This window comes from Vidua chalybeata, chromosome 6 (assembly GCF_026979565.1).
Source record: "Vidua chalybeata isolate OUT-0048 chromosome 6, bVidCha1 merged haplotype, whole genome shotgun sequence".
NCBI lineage: Eukaryota > Metazoa > Chordata > Aves > Passeriformes > Viduidae > Vidua > Vidua chalybeata.
This window is the reverse complement of record NC_071535.1, coordinates 47,578,203-47,596,591: the sequence shown is the minus strand read 5'-3', so window position 1 is coordinate 47,596,591 and position 18,389 is coordinate 47,578,203. Positions and strand designations below refer to the sequence as shown.

The following is an 18,389-nucleotide window of genomic DNA, read 5'->3' as shown; positions in this document are numbered from 1 at the left end:
GTAATGAGAATGAACTCCATCAAGAAGTGGGGGGAAGGGGGAAAGGAGAGAAGGGGTAAATTAGAGAAGAAATCTTTTGGATCCAGGCAAACAGGTGGGGGATTGTCTGGTCTGTGAAGGCAGGGTGTCTGCAATCTTTGTAGCAATTAGATTTAATGGGACAGACATGTTTCTCTCCTTCACATCCCCTCCTCCTCTCAGCCCGAGGGGGAGAAAGGAGGGAGGTGGTGATGGGGAGGTGGCAGGGAAAGAGAAGATTTGAAAGAGTCTTTGACGTCAGCCCTGCCCTATAAAAAGCTGGCAAGGAGCTGGAAAGCAGACAGCAGAGCTCGTGGAAGAGCAAAGATGCCAACCCCGAACATCTCCACCTCTGCAGCTAAAGGCTTCCGCAGGGCGGTGTCGGAGCTGGACTCCAAGCAAGCTGAGGCCATCATGGTAAGACAACCCTACCCCACTTCTTTCCCTCCCCCTCCAAAAACCACAGCCTCTTCCATAGCTATAGGCAGAGGAAGGCAAGGATAGATGGACCAACACTTTGTTTGTGGGGCTTCCCCAACATGGGCACCTCCGGGCTCCAGGCTGGCAAAGGAAAATTACTCCAACAGTTCTTGCTACATACTGATACATATGAAATGAAAACATATAAGGGGGTGAAAACTTGAAATAATGATAACACTTCAACCAAAAGTAAGGTGAATAACCCACAGACCTACGGCAAGAATAGCAAGGAGTCCCCCTGTGAAAGGCAATTTGAAAATCTTAACGATTTCCAGGTTTTAGGGCATTAAACTGCAGAGATTTCACCTGTTCTAGCATAATAAAAAAAAGTGGGGCTGCCATTTCAGACAGCACACAAGGCACAGGCAGTTTAACTTGTTCATGACTGCTGTATCCAGTTTATTTCCCAGAACATCCTTCCCCCATTTCTGTTCCCAGTCCTCCTTGATGTGTCCTCAGCCTTGTGTTTACCCCAGGGAAAGCTCCTGCACACACCAAATGTGTGAGGGAAGGGAGAGGAGTGTCAAGTGTCTTTAGAAAGCCAAGCCTGGCCAACCCATCAGACTTGCTGTAGGGACAGGGACATTTCCGCGCTTAACTTCGAAGCCTTGCCAGGCAGGATGAGCTTGAAGACTCCCAGTATTGGACATTCCTGTGGGGCAAAGATGTGGATAGGCAGCAGGTGACAATGCAGGAGCCAGAGCAGTGGCAATGGGTGCATCAGGAGGGGACCTTAGGAATAGAGATGGGTGAGGTAGCAGATATGTTTGGCAGATGTCTGCAGTGTGACTCCGGCAGGTCACTTTTAGAGCTCCCCATTTCTCTCCCTTATACCTGTTGCCTTTTTCACCCACTCTCCTCTTAACCCTGTGCAATGCTCTGCCTCACTAAAATCAACCACTACATTGGCAGAAAGGTGTTTTGAATAGTGGAGTTTGCTGGAAAAGAAGGGAAACATTTAGGAAACAAGTATGTAAGCTTGCTTTCTCTAATAAGTGGAAATCAGGGAAGGCTTCCCTCTCACGCAGTCCTTTTCATTCCGCAAAATAATGAACACTTGAGTGGCCCTTGAAAACCTGATATTTTCCAGGCAACTTGTAAAATCAGTATTTGAGATGCTCAGTGTCTGGAGGAGTGAAGAGTGTTTAGTTATTACACCCTCTGGGGTGTTACTCTGTGTTTTATGAAAAAATGGGCCACTGAACATAGAGGCCAGGGGAGGTCACATTCAACAAGTGGGCTGACAAGAGTGAGGCAAGCTGCTTGGGGTGAGTGGCTCCTCCAGCCTGGAGGATACATAAAACCTTAGCCTGTGATTGTTTTTGAATGAAAATTTTCAGAAAAGGGAAAACAAATGAAATTAAAACTTTGCCCCGTGAGGATCGCTCTGAGAGTTGGATGCATGAAAAGATTTTCCCTTTGCTCTCGCCTAGCACAGGAGATCTCCACAATCCTGCCTTCTACCAGGCAAGAGGCATGATTCTGCATTTGCATGTGCCATGGCATGTCCCTGGCCCTTGTGTTGTCACTGTGCCGTGGGTGATCTGCCCCACAGCCATCACCCACCATCACATCACCTCCAGCAGCTCTGAGGTGTTCCCTTGCCAGGAGAACTGCAAACTGGGGGGAAAATTCAGATCTTTGCAATCCCAGAACTCCTCTACACCAGCAGGTATTTTACATGTCAGCTGGGCCAGCCAAACATCAAACTCCATGGAAAAATCTTTGGTTATGTATTAAGGTTTTCTGCTGCTAATAGTATGTTGCAAGAGACCCTGTGACTGTAGCTGGGGCAGAGTTTGGTTACAGAGCCAGGGAGGAGACAGCCACTGGAGCCAAAAAAGCAGGGAAAAGCACCCAGGAAAGCAGGGGTGGGACATTAATGTCCCCAGTCCTTACAGACCTTCCTGATTGCTGCAAATAATGAGCCAGAGGAAAAAAACCAACAAAATACCTCAGAACACAGTATTTTTAATGACAATATGTCGGATGGGCACTCTGACTTGCAGCAAATTCAAGGAAAGAAAAATGAACATACCCTTCATAAGAGGTGCAAACTAACCTTCAGAAGAGGTGAATGAGTCAGGCCCTGGTTAGGCAAATAAATGCTTTGCAAAATCAAATTACAGTTCTCACTGTAGCCAGGTATGCACTCAGGGAGAGAGTCTGCAAGACAATTCAGAAATATCATGTAATGGTGCCTCTGGAAGAAAGGAAGGCATTTATCATGAGATCAGTTTGGTTATTATATATGCCACATTCCTAATATCCAGCAAAAGGAGAATATAGCCCAATGAGCATAAATGTGAGGAGCAGAATTGAGGACAGTGAGGTGGGGAACATGCAGCCAGGCAGCCTCCAGCTGGCAGAGGAGGCAGCAGGCAGGCAGATTCCTCCCAGCCCTCTTCTCCCAAGCAAAATTCAGCCTTTTTTTGCTTTGTTTTGATTTTTTTTCCCAATTTAGCCACTTAAACTATGCCATCATGCAGCTACGAAACTTCCAGGACTCCTTGAAGGGACCAAAGCCCCCACTCCTGTCTGCCAGGGGCCACCCAGCCCCAGCACATGTGTGGGTCTGGTTGAGTCTGCTTCTCCTGGTGCAGCTTTCCAGTCACCCAACCCTGGCATTTTAAACCCCACTCAGCTGGATTTTAACCTGGTTTACATCCTAAATATGAGGGTCTAATTACCCTCCTCTCCCCTTCCCCAGCCCAGAAGTAAAATCCTGCTGCACCTCGGGGCACAGTGTGACAAAGCACTCTTGGGTAAAGCACTGTCTGGCTTGGGATGGCTGTGGAGCTCATTTTCTGTAGCTGGCACAGGGCATAATTTGCCCTGCTTATTTCAGACACTTTAAAGTAAACACCAGCTTAGCTTAAAACACTGCAGTGATGGAAAACACACATTTAAAGCCAAGCACATACTCACCAGATTTTTAAAGTTACAACTGAGGTCACCTGTTAGATGTCTGCTCTCTTTGGGCACAAATACCACCAATTCAGACAAGCAGCAGCATGCACATATTTATTAGAAGGTGTTTTTCTGTGCCCTGATGAATAAAGGGTGGATCTCGAAATATAATTTTGGAGGTGTATCTTTACTGGAAAAGGACCAGATAGAGGTGTGTGGGCTGGTGCCTCGATGTGCTGAGTTTTTACGGCTGCATTTAAAGTGCATTTAAAGCATCCAAGAGGATTCTCGCAGGAAACATGAGTTACTGATAGTGGGCTTTGAAAATCAGAGAGAAAATAAACTTAGTAGTCAATCAGGCTGTCCTGTTAAAAGGAAAACACTCTTAATTTTCACAAAGTAGGGAAAGCATGGCTTGGTTAGCATGTTCTAAATATTTTCAATATAATCACAGGGAAAACTGCAGCCAGTCCCACTCTGTGTCCTTCTTCAGTGCTGCACCAGGTTTCTTTTAGCAAGCTCTGGAGGTTTGTCATCTGGTTTGGGTCTTGAACACAGAAAACTGGAACCAGATGCATTGCCTCTAAATAGGAAACTGGATGTAAAAAGACCAAGAACAAATAAGTTGGTATATGAGCTATTTGTATAACAAAAGAAACAGCAGTGATTGAAATACTTTGTAGTTCACTATAAGTATAAACAGGTGTCCTGACATGACCTTAGGCACAGAGTTGCATTTTAGGTTCAATTCCAAGTAACAGAAATCTGCAGGAGTTTGTTGAGACAAAACAAATCTACAGATAAGTGGGAGAAATTTATTTTCTGGGGTATATGGTTGTGGTTTCAATTACACTTCAATAGATAAGCATCCACTTAATGTTAAAAGTAAATGTCATATTGGATCCTGGGAGCAGTTTTGCTAAGCTGCCCTGCTAATACACCTGCAAACAGTTCCTATTTCCTGGCCAGGCCACAGCTGTGGGCTTCACCTGTCCCTCACAAAGTATCTTTTCTCAGATGACCTCAGGTTTATCTGATGTCTCTCCACTTGAGTTCATCAGACACCTGAAAACCACTTAAGATTGTTTCTGGGTTTTGTTTTTTTTTCAGAGGATGCTGAAAACTGTTTCTAGGGGGGGTGAGTGGAGAAGCCCACTCTCCAGTTATGCTAAAAAGATATTTTACACAGTTTTTTTCCCCCAAAGCTTCACATTTCTGAAAGTTCAATTCTAAAACCTCAGTCCTTATGAGCAGATCTTTCTTTACAAAGCCAGGCAAGTCAGTCCACACTTTCCCTGCTTCCTCTGCTGACACATACCAGTCACATCTCATCCAGTCACATCAGCTAGTGGGAATGCCTCTGATCTCCTACACCTCTTTGAGCAGTGTTATTTATTTCTGTTCTGCCTTCAGTCTCCACGGTTCATTGGGAGACGTCAGAGCCTCATTGAAGATGCCAGGAAGGAAAGAGAGGCTGCGGCTGCAGCCACTGATGCCACAGAGTCCACAGAGACCATTGTATTCGAGGAGAAGGATGGGAGAGCCATGCTGAACCTCTTCTTCATGCTCAAGGGAGCCAAGACTTCTCCACTGTCCCGTGTCCTTAAGGTATTTGAGGTGAGTACCTAACCTGTTGTGTGGTACTCAAGGAACACACTTCAGGTTTCATGACTGGGCTGTGACAAGCATCACTTGAGTGTAATAAAGAAACCTCAGACTAGGTCTGCCTACTTCAAATTATCAGTTAGTTGTCTGATATCTCTGAAGTCATGCTTTGCTCATGGCCCAGTGTGTCCTCATGTCATCACTAAGAAGGAGGCGTGCCTCTATCTTGCACTGCTGTTAAGCTCTGGCCTTAATTTTGCTTATTTTCATTTTCACACTCCAGTCCACAGCCTTATGGTTTGTACTGTACTCTGACAACCCTTCCCGCTGCTCAGCACTTCAACTTCAGGCACAGGGCTCTGATCCCACATTCAAAGTAAGCTGTGTGCCCTGCCTGTCTACAGACCAAACTCATCCCGCTTGTGGGTCATTACCATACTGGTCCTCAGTCAAATAGTTACAGAAACAACTTTGCCCTGGGTGTAAAACTGGCGTATTGATTTCAAAATTATCTTCTCTATTCTGATTCACATGTTAAAGGTTCTGTTGGTTTCCCTCAGGAGATGCATCCTCTCTATGCCTTTAATACCAAGGAAAACTGGTAACTGAGCTTTTTCCCCCTAGCCAGCAATGTAATGTTGCATTATATAGGATATCAGTGGCATGAATGGAAAGGCTGAGATAAGTGCTGCCTATTTAAACAAAAATCCAAGCACGACAGCTTGCATTCATGTAGTGTGTTTTCATCCAGAATGATTCAAAAGTGTTTTGCAAACTGAGGTTCTGAGATGCGTTTTATCTATGGTAGTTTAATTTCATTGACTTTAGCAGTGAGAGGAGAGGACAATTTGTTCCTATTAATCAGTCATGCGGCTTGTAAGGGGCCCCTGGAGGTCTCTGGTCCAACCTCCTATTCAGAGCATGTCCAGTCGCAGCAGTTTATTTGGGGTCATGTACACTATACAGTAAGCCTGCTACTTAAAAACTGGAAACACACAAAAAGTGTTTTTGGGGGATAAGTATTTCCCTGAAATTATAGGGCATTCTAGTTATTCATTGCCCATTTAGTATTTCCTCTGATAATCTTATGAAAAACATTTAGATTTTCAGCAATTACAATTCCTCTACGAGGACTGTTGAAAGAAAAGCTGTTTTCTGGGCAATTGTCTCAAGACTGACTGGTCCTTGTCTCAAGACTGAAAGAACTTTCATGACAAACTTTTCAGACAAAATCCATGTGTTGCAATGACTGGAGTCTGCTTCCCAGAACACACAGATGCCAGATATAGCATGACAAATCCATCAGTGTAGCATTCAACAGGCTGCTCAGTGGGTATGAAACAGATGTGTAAGCTTTTGTACTTGGTAGATTTTATGTTATACTGCATTTAAATTCTGTAATTTAAACAATTTTTAAAACATCAAGTGAGAATCTGCAGCAGCTTATGTTCAAATATTGTTTGTTTCTTCCTGAAGCAAAAAAGCTCTTTGAGCTTGTCACAGAGAAAGCTTTAAATATAACAAAAAGACAAGCATGTCAAGTCCCAACAGAGGAAGATTCATTTCCCACATCCCTCTGGCAATGCAGGTACAAGATATGAAAGCAGATGGGCATAATGACATTTACCTCATCATGAACCAGGCTGCAGGGAAGCTGGCTTCACTCTTCTGTATGTGTTACATGCAGCTGAAGCATAGGTAATGCAATCACGGCTGTCAGATTAATGCAAAGGTATCGATTGTTGACAGAAAAATGTAATAGTGAACTTGGTAGGTACATTAAAAAACACCATTTTAAATTTAATTTACCTATTCCTTCTCATCTTTTTGCCTCTGATTAACAAAAGAAACCAAGTCCCTTCCTCTAGCAAAGGTCCTACAGGAACTTTGAAAAGGTTGGGTCATTGCCTAGGGCCTTGGGCTTGTACTGCCAGTTTTCACTGAGCTAAAGAAAATACCCACAAATCTACCAGGGCCCCTTGCGAGACTACAGACATAATTTTGTCCCCTTATTCCATGCGGGAGGTCAGTTCCTACAGCAAGTCCAAATGACATCAGTGCCGGTAGTGAACCCAGACCAGCGCTGGTGAGGGCGAGCCGCGGCAGCCCTGGCGTTCAGCACCACGGCCAGCGCCAAGCCGCCGGCCCGCCCGGGCAGCGCCCGCCCCGCGGGACCCCGCCGGACACGCACCCCACCCGCCACGGGCCCCCACTAACACACGCCTCGGGAGTGCCTGGGGTGGGAAAATGTAACGTGGCGCTCTGCCACATCAACTGCTTCTCTTGGTCTTCTTTGCCGTGGTGGAAGTCTTCTGTTGGTAGTTTTTGAACGGCCTCGGTGTTTGTGCAGAAGGAGAAAATGTGGAATTAATGGGTAAGTGTGTTTATACGGGAGGGAGGTGGGGGCATGAAGAAAACGACAAGAAGAAATGCATCCCAGACTGGGATTGTCCATCCTGGAAAAGAGAAGGCTTCTGGGTGACCTAATTGTGGCCTTCGAATAACTGAAGGGAGGTCTAAGGGAAAGATGGAGAGGGACTTGTTACAAGAGCACGTAGTGTCAGGATGGAGGGATGGATTCAAATTGAAAGAGAGTAGGTTTAGGTCGGATAGTAGGAAAAAAATGTTTATTGTGAGGGTGATGAGGCACTGAAATAGGTTGCCCAGAGTTGTGGATGCCTGGGAGTGTTAAAAGTCTGGTTGGATGGAGCTCTGAGCAACCTGGTCTGTGAAAGTTGTTCCTGTCCATAGCAGGGAGGCTGGAACAAGACGATGTTTAAGGTCCCTTCCAACCCCAACCATTCTATAATTCTGTGTCCACATGGGCAGCTTTGGGTAGTAGCAGAAGGTATTTCAAATGTTGCTTAATTTTTTTTTTTCTTCCTTTCCATGTCTCAAAAGACATTTGAAGCTAAAATTCACCACCTGGAGACCAGGCTTAGCCGAAAGCGCCGTGAAGGGATCGCTGAGCTGGAATACTTTGTGCGCTGTGAAGTCCACAGCTCTGACCTCAATACTTTCATTAGCTCCATCAAGAGGGTAGCAGAAGATGTAAGGACCACTAAGGAAGACAAATGTAAGGAACTTACAAACATTTTCACTTGTGTGGAGAGGCTAAGCTCTCCCTGTAGAAACAGGGTGGAGGCTTTGTTATTCCCAGTAAAGGGAAAGGGCTGTTGTGTGCTGAATTTGAGCAAACCAGAAGGGACTGCCTCTGGTATACGTGAATCCTGAAAGTAATTTCCCTCCTTGTCCTTTTCTCAACAGACTCCATTATTCATAGCTCATTCTTCTGGTAAAAGATTGAAAAAAAATAGAAATAGGAGGTTGAATTTCATGCTTTGCTCACACCTCTCCTCATGAGTTCTCCATCCCTACTCCCGCATTTTGTATTATAAATACAGTAGTGTTGCATTTTGTATTATGAATACTAAAGTAGTTTCCTACTTACGTGTTAGGTCCTCTGTACAGGTACCAGCACTAATCTACAAGACACTTCCTGTGCCATCCTGTTCTGAAGATAGGATGATTAATGTAGAATAATATTGTAGGAGAATATCCCTAGAGATCCATGACCAGCAGGATCTCTGGGTGTTTGTTAACGTGAATCATTCAGTAAAATCTAATTTTCATCATCTTCTTTAATTTTGCCACAAAATACTCTGCTGAGAGATGGGCAAGGAAGTAATGAAATGCAGATCATGGCATTAGACATGACTCTAGGAAAAGAGTGCTGAGATTGTGAAACTACTGCCTGGACGTAGCTGTGCCATGTTGTATGTGTGCATTTGGTACAGCAGATGAGGCATATCTTATTCAGCCTCAGAGCCCCTTCTCTTTAAGGGATCTTCACTTCCACAGACAGACTGTCACTTTCTCTCTCCCCATAGTTCACTGGTTTCCCAGAAAAATCTGTGAATTGGACAAGTGCCACCATTTGGTCACCAAGTTTGACCCTGACTTGGATCTGGATCACCCGGTGAGTCAGCCTGTGTGCGCACCCTGTCACGCTGAGCTCCCCAGCTGTCCCACAGAAGCAGGGAGCTGAGAACACCCATTAGTGCAGCTGATCAGGGGACCAGAGTGCGACTGCCACCTTGAGAGATGTCTCTCCAGCCAGAGATGAATTTTCCTGGGTGAGAAACTTTAGCAACTGATTAAAAGTCCTGTCTCTGTTCCTGTTTGTCACCACAGGGCTACTCTGACCAAGTATATCGCCAGAGAAGGAAATCAATAGCAGAGATTGCTTTTCACTATAAGCAGTAAGTCTCCTTCCTAACATTCATGTGGGGATAATGACATGTCAGCGATCCTATTGGGAAGTCATTGTATGTCACCTGTATGACACTTCTCTTCCTTTATGTTTTTTCTCCCCATTCAGCCTTTCCAGCTCCTTTTGTGTCTCTCTTCTCTCTTTGCATTCTAGTCTCTCTTTAATTAAAAAAAATCTGTTGTCATTAATTCATACATTGGTAAAAGTATAGTAAGAATAAACCTCCTGCATAACAAAAGCCAGATATATATCCATCAGACCTCAAACTTCATTTGGAAATGTAGCATCTCTTTAGAATGGCATCTAGTTTTGACTTTGGTGCTTCAAGTACTGAAAAAGATACCCATGCACAGAAAAATTTGTTCCAAAGGTTCATTATCCCGGTCATGAAAAAATGTGAGTTTTATTTCTAAGCTGGACTTCAATAGCTTTAGCTTTTACCCAATGGATCACACATGCCATTCATCTACTAGATAAAATACTGTTATCGGATTTTTTCTTTTTTGCTATGAGGGTATTTATAGGCTAAATTATTTGCCTTCTAGCTCTGCTAAATTAAATAGATTCCAGTAATGTTCTTATCATTGTCTTATATAGATTTAAGACTATGTCTTGTACTCTTAATTAATACTTCTATTCTGATACATGCAGTGATAGCACTCACTGTGTTCACTACAACATCAAATAGAGTCTGATATTCAGTTAGGTTTGTAAAATATTCCCTAGATCCTATTCAGTGACACTGCCTTTCACCGTAGCATTCTCTCTCTGAGCAGGACTTTAAGTGCTGAAAGCAGACTACAGAAATTATATGGGTCACCTGTTTGAACTACCCCTGCAACTGGTGTGATCCCAGCAAGGGTTTCTGCTGTTCTCATGTACTTTGCCAAACTGAAGCCCAGAATATGGACACTGATGGTTTTATCCTGTTCAAATACTAAACATATAGAAAGTCATGGTGCCAGAGGAAGAGTCCCAAGTGACATAGGGTTAAATACTGTCCTAAGATGAGACACCAGTTTAAGAGGTCTTCTCAAACATCTCACCAGCAGGTTAACATTTCTGAGCCACTGTGTAGCACCTCTTCAGGCATCCCTTCAGGAACTGTGCTTTACAATATATGAATATCTCATTTGTCCAAACACAGAAAAGAAAGATTTAGGAAATACAATTGCTAACTATGATGAGAAAACACAAAATTGTCATTTCATCAATGCCCATTTACATCAATGTTGAAATCTTCTTTTCCTGCCCTCCTTAACCTTATTGACAATATATTTTTATGCAGATCAAATGCATTTAGTTTTCCTTATTAGCTGCTTCTATTTCCCAGCCACCGGTTCTTTCTTGGAGCCACCAGCTTTATTTTCACACATGAAGTCTTTCAATCTTTTCCAGAGAAACCCATTTCTTTTCCCCCTGGTAAATATTACACCTGCTAAACTTTTGGTCATCCCTTGTTCATTCGTAATCTCTGACTAGACTCATGCTTTTCTTTGCATCTGTGTATTTGTTGCACCTGTACAAATGACCCACTACTAAGGCTTTGTCTTTCCTGTCACCCCTTTGTTTGGTTGTTGAAGAAGATTTAACTCATGCAGAGCTCCTCCAAAGTGCTTCCTTCTCATAGGGAAGAGGAGCCTGGCTGGGGCTCTGCTCAATAATGCTGCCTTTGCCTTGCAGTGGGGACCCAATCCCTCATGTGGAGTACACGGCGGAGGAGACAGCTACCTGGTGAGTGCTGATTTCATTATTAGTGCTGATTTCACTATTAGTGCTTCACCACTAGAAGCTGGGAATCAAACCCCAAACATTTAGGGCACGACCTCTTGAAAAATGTGTCAGGAGTGCAAGCATCCTACTTAATGGCTTGTTATAAAAAACACTTTCATGCTGCAGCCTTCAGGAGTTTCCTCCAAAGGAGCCTCCCCATAGAGCAAGATAGATAATTTGGAGCCTCACTTCTCTAAGGGTCCTGACTCAGTAGCAGCCTCCAAACAAAGAGCAGTTATCACAGCTGCATGAAGAAGTGTGAGGCCCATGGTGAATATCTGTGTGGTACCTCACAGGCCTCACTTAGGAAAGCACTCCCTTTGAATGTGATTTTTTTCCAGGAGTGTTGCTGCAGGAGTGTTTCTGAAATCAAGGCCAGCTCATATGAGCTGAGTACACAAGCTTCTCAACAAGGTCATCCCCTGGTTCTATTGACTGTCTTCACAGTGCAACTTCAGGAGTTAACCTACTGGGAATATTTTAATTCCAGCTGATACCTTTTATACAGTCTTCTGACCTCCAGGTCAGAAATAGGTCTGTGCAGACACAGCTGCCACCTTTGCAGGTTCATTTGAATGTGTGTCTGTATGTTTACATACCTCTATCAATGTGCAGAGACATAGACTTAGGTGGAGAAAGGCAAAAGGACATGGAGCCTAAAGACATGAGTCCCTGATAGTGCATAGCCAGAGCGCAGGGAAGGACTGGACGCATTAACCACTGAATGTCTGCTGCCTCTCTTCTTGAAGGAAGGAGGTGTACAGCACCCTGAAGAGCTTGTACCCCACCCATGCCTGCAAGGAGTACCTTGAGGCTTTCAGTCTACTGGAGAAATTCTGTGGCTACAATGAGAACAACATCCCTCAGCTGGAGGAGGTTTCCCGCTTCCTGAAAGGTGAGTACGAGCCCAGGGGACCCAGGTTCAGGGTCTGCCAGTGGGGGCAGCTGCAGATGGGAAGCCTGAACCCAAAGGAGTAGTGAGTGAGCTGAGATTTAGGAGGAGAGCTGGTGCCTTGGGCATTGCTGACAGAGGACAGAGGTAGAGCCCAAGTGGTGGGGCCTGCAGCTATACACAGCGGGCTGTGGCTGAAGGGCAAGCCTGTGTTCAAATGATCCCACTGGGCACCTGAAGAGTGGGTGTTGTTCCTTGGAGGAGCAGACAGATTAGGCTGGTGCAGCCCTTTAGCTTCCAGTGCTGGGGGCAGCAGCACAGCCCATGGGCATGCACCTCGCACAGTCGGTGTGTGCTGTTTCAGAGAGGACCGGCTTCCAGCTCCGGCCGGTGGCCGGCCTGCTGTCAGCACGGGACTTCCTGGCCAGCCTGGCCTTCCGCGTCTTCCAGTGCACGCAGTACATCCGTCACGCATCCTCACCCATGCACTCCCCCGAGCCGTGAGTATCGCCCAGCCCCATGGCCTCCCTGCCCACAAAGAACCAGCTGGCCAGCAATCACCCTTTATACCCAACAGATGCACCCTGTCTGCTGCTGACTGTGTTCTCCTCCTCTCCCCCCTCCCATTGGCAGGGATTGCTGTCACGAGCTGCTGGGGCATGTCCCAATGCTGGCTGATAAGACATTTGCCCAGTTCTCTCAGGTAAGGTGGTTATCTGCTTTCTCCCCCTGAGAGGCGGGAATCCAAACCCTGGTGTTGCCACCTAAACCTTTCTTGCTCTTATTAACCATGATGTTCCAGAGCTCTACTGAGGGACCAAGACCTTAATACCGTCTCTGCAACAAAGTGGTTTTAGTCTGATCACGATAAAGTCCCAGCAGATGCCTGGCACTGCAGGGCAGCAATATGTATGGTCTTGAGCCAATAAAACAGAGCAATCAATGTCTAAGGCCCTCAGTCCCGATGTTTGTCCCTTCCCTTCTCTTCCTAGGACATTGGGCTGGCATCTCTGGGAGCAAGTGATGAAGAAATTGAGAAACTAGCAACGGTAAGTTTTCCCCTTTGCTGGATGGGGGGCACAACACTTCCAGGAGTGCTTCTGTGGTATCAAGGGGACCGGTCCAGCCTGGTATTCCGAGATTTGCAGGCTCAGAGCTCCCACCCAAGCTGCCCCATGCTCTTTTCATGATGACTGTGCAGAGCAGAGATCAGTTAAACAGCAGAGCTCAAGCTCACTTGCACATTAACCCAATTTTCTCGGGCACCAGTAGTACCACCAAGCATCATATTTCCAACAACAGCACTGCTGGGACTCTTTGGGATGGGATTGAATGACATCTGCTTCCTTTGGCTCTCTCTCAGCAAGTTGACCTGTCCTACTCCAAGGACACCAAACAGCAGCATCTCACAACAGATGGAACAAGCCCAAGGACACAGACTCTGTCCTGGTGTAGCAGCAACTTAGTTTAGCACTTTTCTCTGAAAGCAAAGTGTGGAGAGGGGACAAAGAGGCAGGTGCCTGTTCCTTTAAACAACCCCAGACCCTGGCCATGATGTAAGGGCTCAGAAGTGACAGAGCAATTAGGATGAGGAGCTGTGTCCCTCAGGAATTTTTATTTTTCTTTTCACAGCTTTACTGGTTTACAGTGGAGTTTGGGCTCTGCAGACAGAATGGAATAGTCAAAGCCTACGGAGCCGGGCTCCTCTCTTCCTATGGCGAGCTCATAGTGAGTCCCACAATAACTTGCCTCTGCTCTAGACCCTGTAGAGAAAAACACCTCCTGTTTCTGCACAATGACATTCCTCAGTGTGTACTCCACCTTTGCATACCCCATATGTGCTCTCCCATCCCCTTAGTTTTATGCTGGATTTTTTCTGCCTTGTTCACAGCACTCCTTGTCAGATGAACCAGAGGTGAGGGACTTCGACCCTGATGCTGCAGCTGTTCAGCCCTACCAGGACCAGAACTACCAGCCTGTTTATTTTGTGTCTGAGAGCTTCAGTGATGCCAAAAATAAATTGAGGTAGGACTGGGCAATGAGAGAGACTTGAACGGTAGGAAATTAAGATGTTATCTATTGAAATAGGGTTTGACATTATGGCTGCTTTCAGTCCAAGTTCTCAGAAGTGCTCTGAAGACTTTGATCAGATCTTCTAAAGTAAAGCAGTTCTCCAGTTCCTACAGGGAACATGGCTGACATGAATAGATCTATCCAGGGGAAAAGATGAACTTTTGCCTCCTAAGCTGGTTTACATGTGTTACTGGACCCCAGATACAATCCCACCATGGTAATTGGGTTTCCCCATCCCATGGGACTGCAAACAGGATGGTAAGGGTCAGCTCAACCCACAGACATCTGTACAGAAGAGCATTTTCTTGGTCATACCCAGAATTGCCCACAGGAGGAAAGCTCAGTCCTTGGACTGCTTTGAGTGACAGAGGAAAACTTTGCCTATAACACTTTTATCTTCACTTAGGAAAGAGACAGGATGAGGCGAACATGATGTACATGACTTTACAGTTCCTGCAAGAGGGGTATTTAATATAAATAACGTGGTGAGGACTGCTATATTTCAACTTCTGTTTTTATTACCCTCACTTGCACTGTTCATACAACCTGGAGTCTAGCCGCTCAATAGCAAGCAGGGGGGAGCCCATGCTCACACACACACACTAGGCTGCTTTAAAAAAAAAACCCAGCTGCTGCCTAATGAGTAATTTCCTTGCATTTAAAAAGGGAAAATACACCACATACACAGATTAGGCTAGAGGGTCTTGACTGTGACAAGCACTGTAAATTATCCTCTTTAAAGAGTTCAGAGACCACACAGATGCTACTCTATGAGGTGAAAACATTAAAGCATCCTCTCTTTTATATTACTGGCAGTTGCCACCACAGGCCTGACTATCAGTGTTACAGCTGGAGAAAAACCTCTTTTCTCAGAAAGGACACACTCCCCCAGTGCCCTTCCAAGCAGCCATGCTGTATCTAGTTGCTTCACAAGGTGTCAAGTGTGCACACCCATTTTGGAGGGCAGGTTTCTAGCCATTAGCAGCCGTGCTACGAGCCATGGCTGTCGTTGCTGACATTAACAAGAGAGGTGAGCAGGACTTTGCCTGGTAGAACTGAGAGGAACCTCGTCGTTTAGGAGAAGGACAATGTGAGTATGCAGAAACCTCCTTTGTTTATGCTTTTTTCCGTTGTTTTCCTGCAATGGCATGGCAGCTCCCTGCCAGCGCCAGCCTGCAGGACCGTGTTTCCCCTTGGCCCTCTGTGCTGTGTTTTCCTCCAGATCCCTCCACTTCCGGCCTAGCCATGAAGTACCAGCTGGAGGAACATCTGTCTCCATCTGGGAAAGGGCTGCTCTTCCCCGAGCCCTGCACCAGAGCAGACCCGCGGTAGCCACAAGAGGGTAGCCTAAGCTAAGCAATCCAGGAGTGAAAGGGTGAAGCCTCAGCAGAGGACAGGAGCATGCCTGTTGATAGTGCTGTTTGTCCCCTTATGTTCCCAGTCCTTTCCAGCATGAGACTGCAGCCATAAGCACCTAATTATAGATTTTCAGCTCCATAGTCACACAACCCACAGATGAAAAAAGCCTACCTTGTCAAGTATACAAATCTTAGTGCTGGAAGTGAATGTGGGCAACTTTGGGGAAACCCTACCCTTACTTTCACTTCTCCATTAGAAAAGCAGCAACAAGGTCTTGCTCTTGAGAGATATCAGGTAAAGTCAAGCTCATCACTGAGATTCAGGCTGCATTTGGCTTTGGGTACAGCAGTACAGCTTTGCTGAAGCACAAGGCTCTGGTGACACTATTCTCATCCTCTAGCTCAGGTCTGAGCCGCTGCCCGTCAAGTTTATCCTTAATATGCCACACAGCTAGTTCCCCCCTCCCCAGAGATTAGTCAATAAATGCATGTCAGAAAGGATTTAGTAATATACTACAATAATACCATGGGCTTTCCCTGCAATTAGCTTCTAAATCTCCTTTGCCTTTCTGAAAAAGGAATTGCAGCAGAGGATGCTTGGCAATGGCCATGGAGATGACCAGTTTGATGTACCCTCCTGTTTGGTACAGCCCACAGAAAGCCACAGTCAAACTCATGGTGTTCCTTGACAAACAGAAGGGATCTCAACTACTGCTGTAGTGGAGCTGGAAATTCTGCCTAAAGGAGGCATTAACTGTGGTGATCTTCCTGGGTAAATGGTGATGAGGAGACTCGGGACCCATCTCCTGCACCCTTCCCTTGCAGGAGCTATGCGGCGCACATCAAGCGGCCCTTCTCGGTGAAATATGAGCCCTACACCCACAGCATCGAGCTCCTGGACAGCCCCCAGCTGATCTGCCACTCCCTGGAGAGCGTAAGGGATGAGCTTCACTCGCTGATTAATGCGCTCAATGTTATCAGTTAATACAAGAACTGAGTCATTTCTGTCCCCTCCCAGCCCCCAAAGTGCCTGCCCTGCCCTCACTTAGTTCCCAACTGATAATTCCTACCTGTCTTCTCCAAACACTGGCACTGCTGCCTGTCACCACGCGACCCCAACAGCTTTCCACTTTTGTATGTAGGGCCAGCTCGGAGGAGGGCAGTGGGATGCACCCGAGGCCTGCTAGCTTTTTGGGTAGCTTTTCTATTGACTGATGGAAGAGGCTTAGCAGATAGAAAAAAGCATGGCCAAGCTGAAAAGTTGAAGTCAAGAGCTCTGTGCTAGGCTCCTGAGTGCAAGGAAGAGGAGAAAATCTACTGTATTTAGAAAGAAAAAAAGAGAAGCAATAATTTTTTTAAAATTGCAATTTGAGAGAAAAATTTAGTCTGCCTTTTTTTTTTTTAATCCCCAAAGCAACTCCATGAGTCTTGTTCTTAGTTATCTTAATGTTAGTATCACCTGATGTAGCTCAGGTGTGTGACTAAGGTTATTGCTGGCCATTTCCAAGGAAGGTAAACATCTGGTTTAGATGCTCAAACCCAGTTTCATGCAGTTTTCAGTGTAGATATTAATGGCTTGATCTGACCCAAAGCTCTTGGTTTTCCTCCCCCTGCTTTTGCCCTTCTTATCTTCTTGCAGGCTGTCTCATAACTTAGCAGTTTGCTCAGAAGTTTGGCCCAAGGTTATGCAGCTGTGCAGTATCAGAGCTAGGCTTGGCATGTGTGGAGGCTGCTAAACAGCTGTGGGGGACAGTGAAGGGGAGAATTAGACAGAGTTGTTTGCATGATCATTTATAACATTTCTATGTCGACTTTTGCCGTCCTTATCCACGATATGTGATTTTTATAATTTCCTCTTTAAAGAACTACAAGACTTGGCAGTGAAGTTATGGCTATTAACATGGCTAACATTGTTCTCCAGTGTTACTTCTACTGTTGCTCAGTCATAATAGTTTACAAGCCATTACTCTTTATCCCATTTCAGACCTCCACATATATGTGCTTTAACCCCAGTTCTCTCAAATTTTAACTCCTTAGCTACTGATGGCACTTAGTCCCCTGCTGATTCAATCTCTCCTTTCTGTTTCTTTTCTTATTTGACCCTTCCTCCTAAATTCCTTCTAAATTGCTTAAAAGGCCATTACTGAAATCAGCAGTTTGACACCAGGGCTAGCTGCTTTTCCTCAATCTGTTCCTTTTCTTTGGATTTTCCTCTAAATCAATAAAACTACTGAGTTAATTCAGTTATTGTCATTTTAGAGCCCTTTTTCCAAAGCTGCAGCTATGATTTCCCAATCTGGGTGGATCCAGATCATGAGCTCTAACTCTCAAGACTCCCTTAAGTGCTGTAAGAATTTTTCATTTGGGTTCTTCAGATATTACTATTAGATTAAGTAGCTGGAGCAAGCTATGCAAGACTAAGTCAGGCTAGGCCATAGTTTAGTATCTAGCTGTGAAAATCTTACTGGTGACTTCAGTAAAACAGACTAAAACAAAAACAAAAAACAAACAAACAAACAAAACAACAAAAAAAACCAACAGAAAAGAGAAAATAAACAGGCAAGCAATAACAATTTTGTCTGTATAGTTAATGCATGGGTTATGATCTTGTTAACAAGAGCAGTGCCACTTTGCTGGTCTTCAGGCTGCTATTTCTCCTCTCCCTTGGTAGTGTCCAGCTCCTGGCTTGCTGGCCATGAAAGCAGCAAGGATGCTGCAAACCCTGCAGCAATGCCAGGCTTCTGATCAGGACTGGGCAGGGAATCTCTCTGTAGAGGCATTTGCTCTCTGGTCTGGCCTCCAGAACCGTAGAGGTCTGAAGGGGATCATCTCTAAGTCTCCAAAGCACAGTCATTATCTGCCTTCTTAAATATCTAAAATTCATGCAATTTGTAAAAAGACCAAACTCATTAATATGGAGTGAAAAGCCAATTTAGAAATCCTTGCAACTGTGGGAGACCTCAACTCCTCTGCCTTTCCTTGGAGTTTGCTGCTCCCTGACTCTGTC

The 18,389-nt window shown here is 45.2% G+C and overlaps 1 protein-coding gene across 1 annotated transcript; it reads left to right on the top strand.

Annotated features, from left to right (window-relative positions):
- The first annotated feature begins 345 nt into the window (after positions 1–345).
- On the top strand, positions 346–16,367 carry TH (tyrosine hydroxylase). Its single transcript, XM_053945802.1, has 13 exons — positions 346–435; positions 4,822–5,025; positions 7,915–8,089; positions 8,904–8,992; positions 9,208–9,275; positions 10,970–11,020; positions 11,809–11,954; positions 12,316–12,451; positions 12,585–12,654; positions 12,944–13,000; positions 13,584–13,679; positions 13,843–13,976; positions 16,208–16,367. The coding sequence occupies exons 1-13, from the start codon at positions 346–348 to the stop codon at positions 16,365–16,367; spliced, it is 1,476 nt and encodes a 491-aa protein (XP_053801777.1).
- Positions 16,368–18,389: the final 2,022 nt, after the last annotated feature.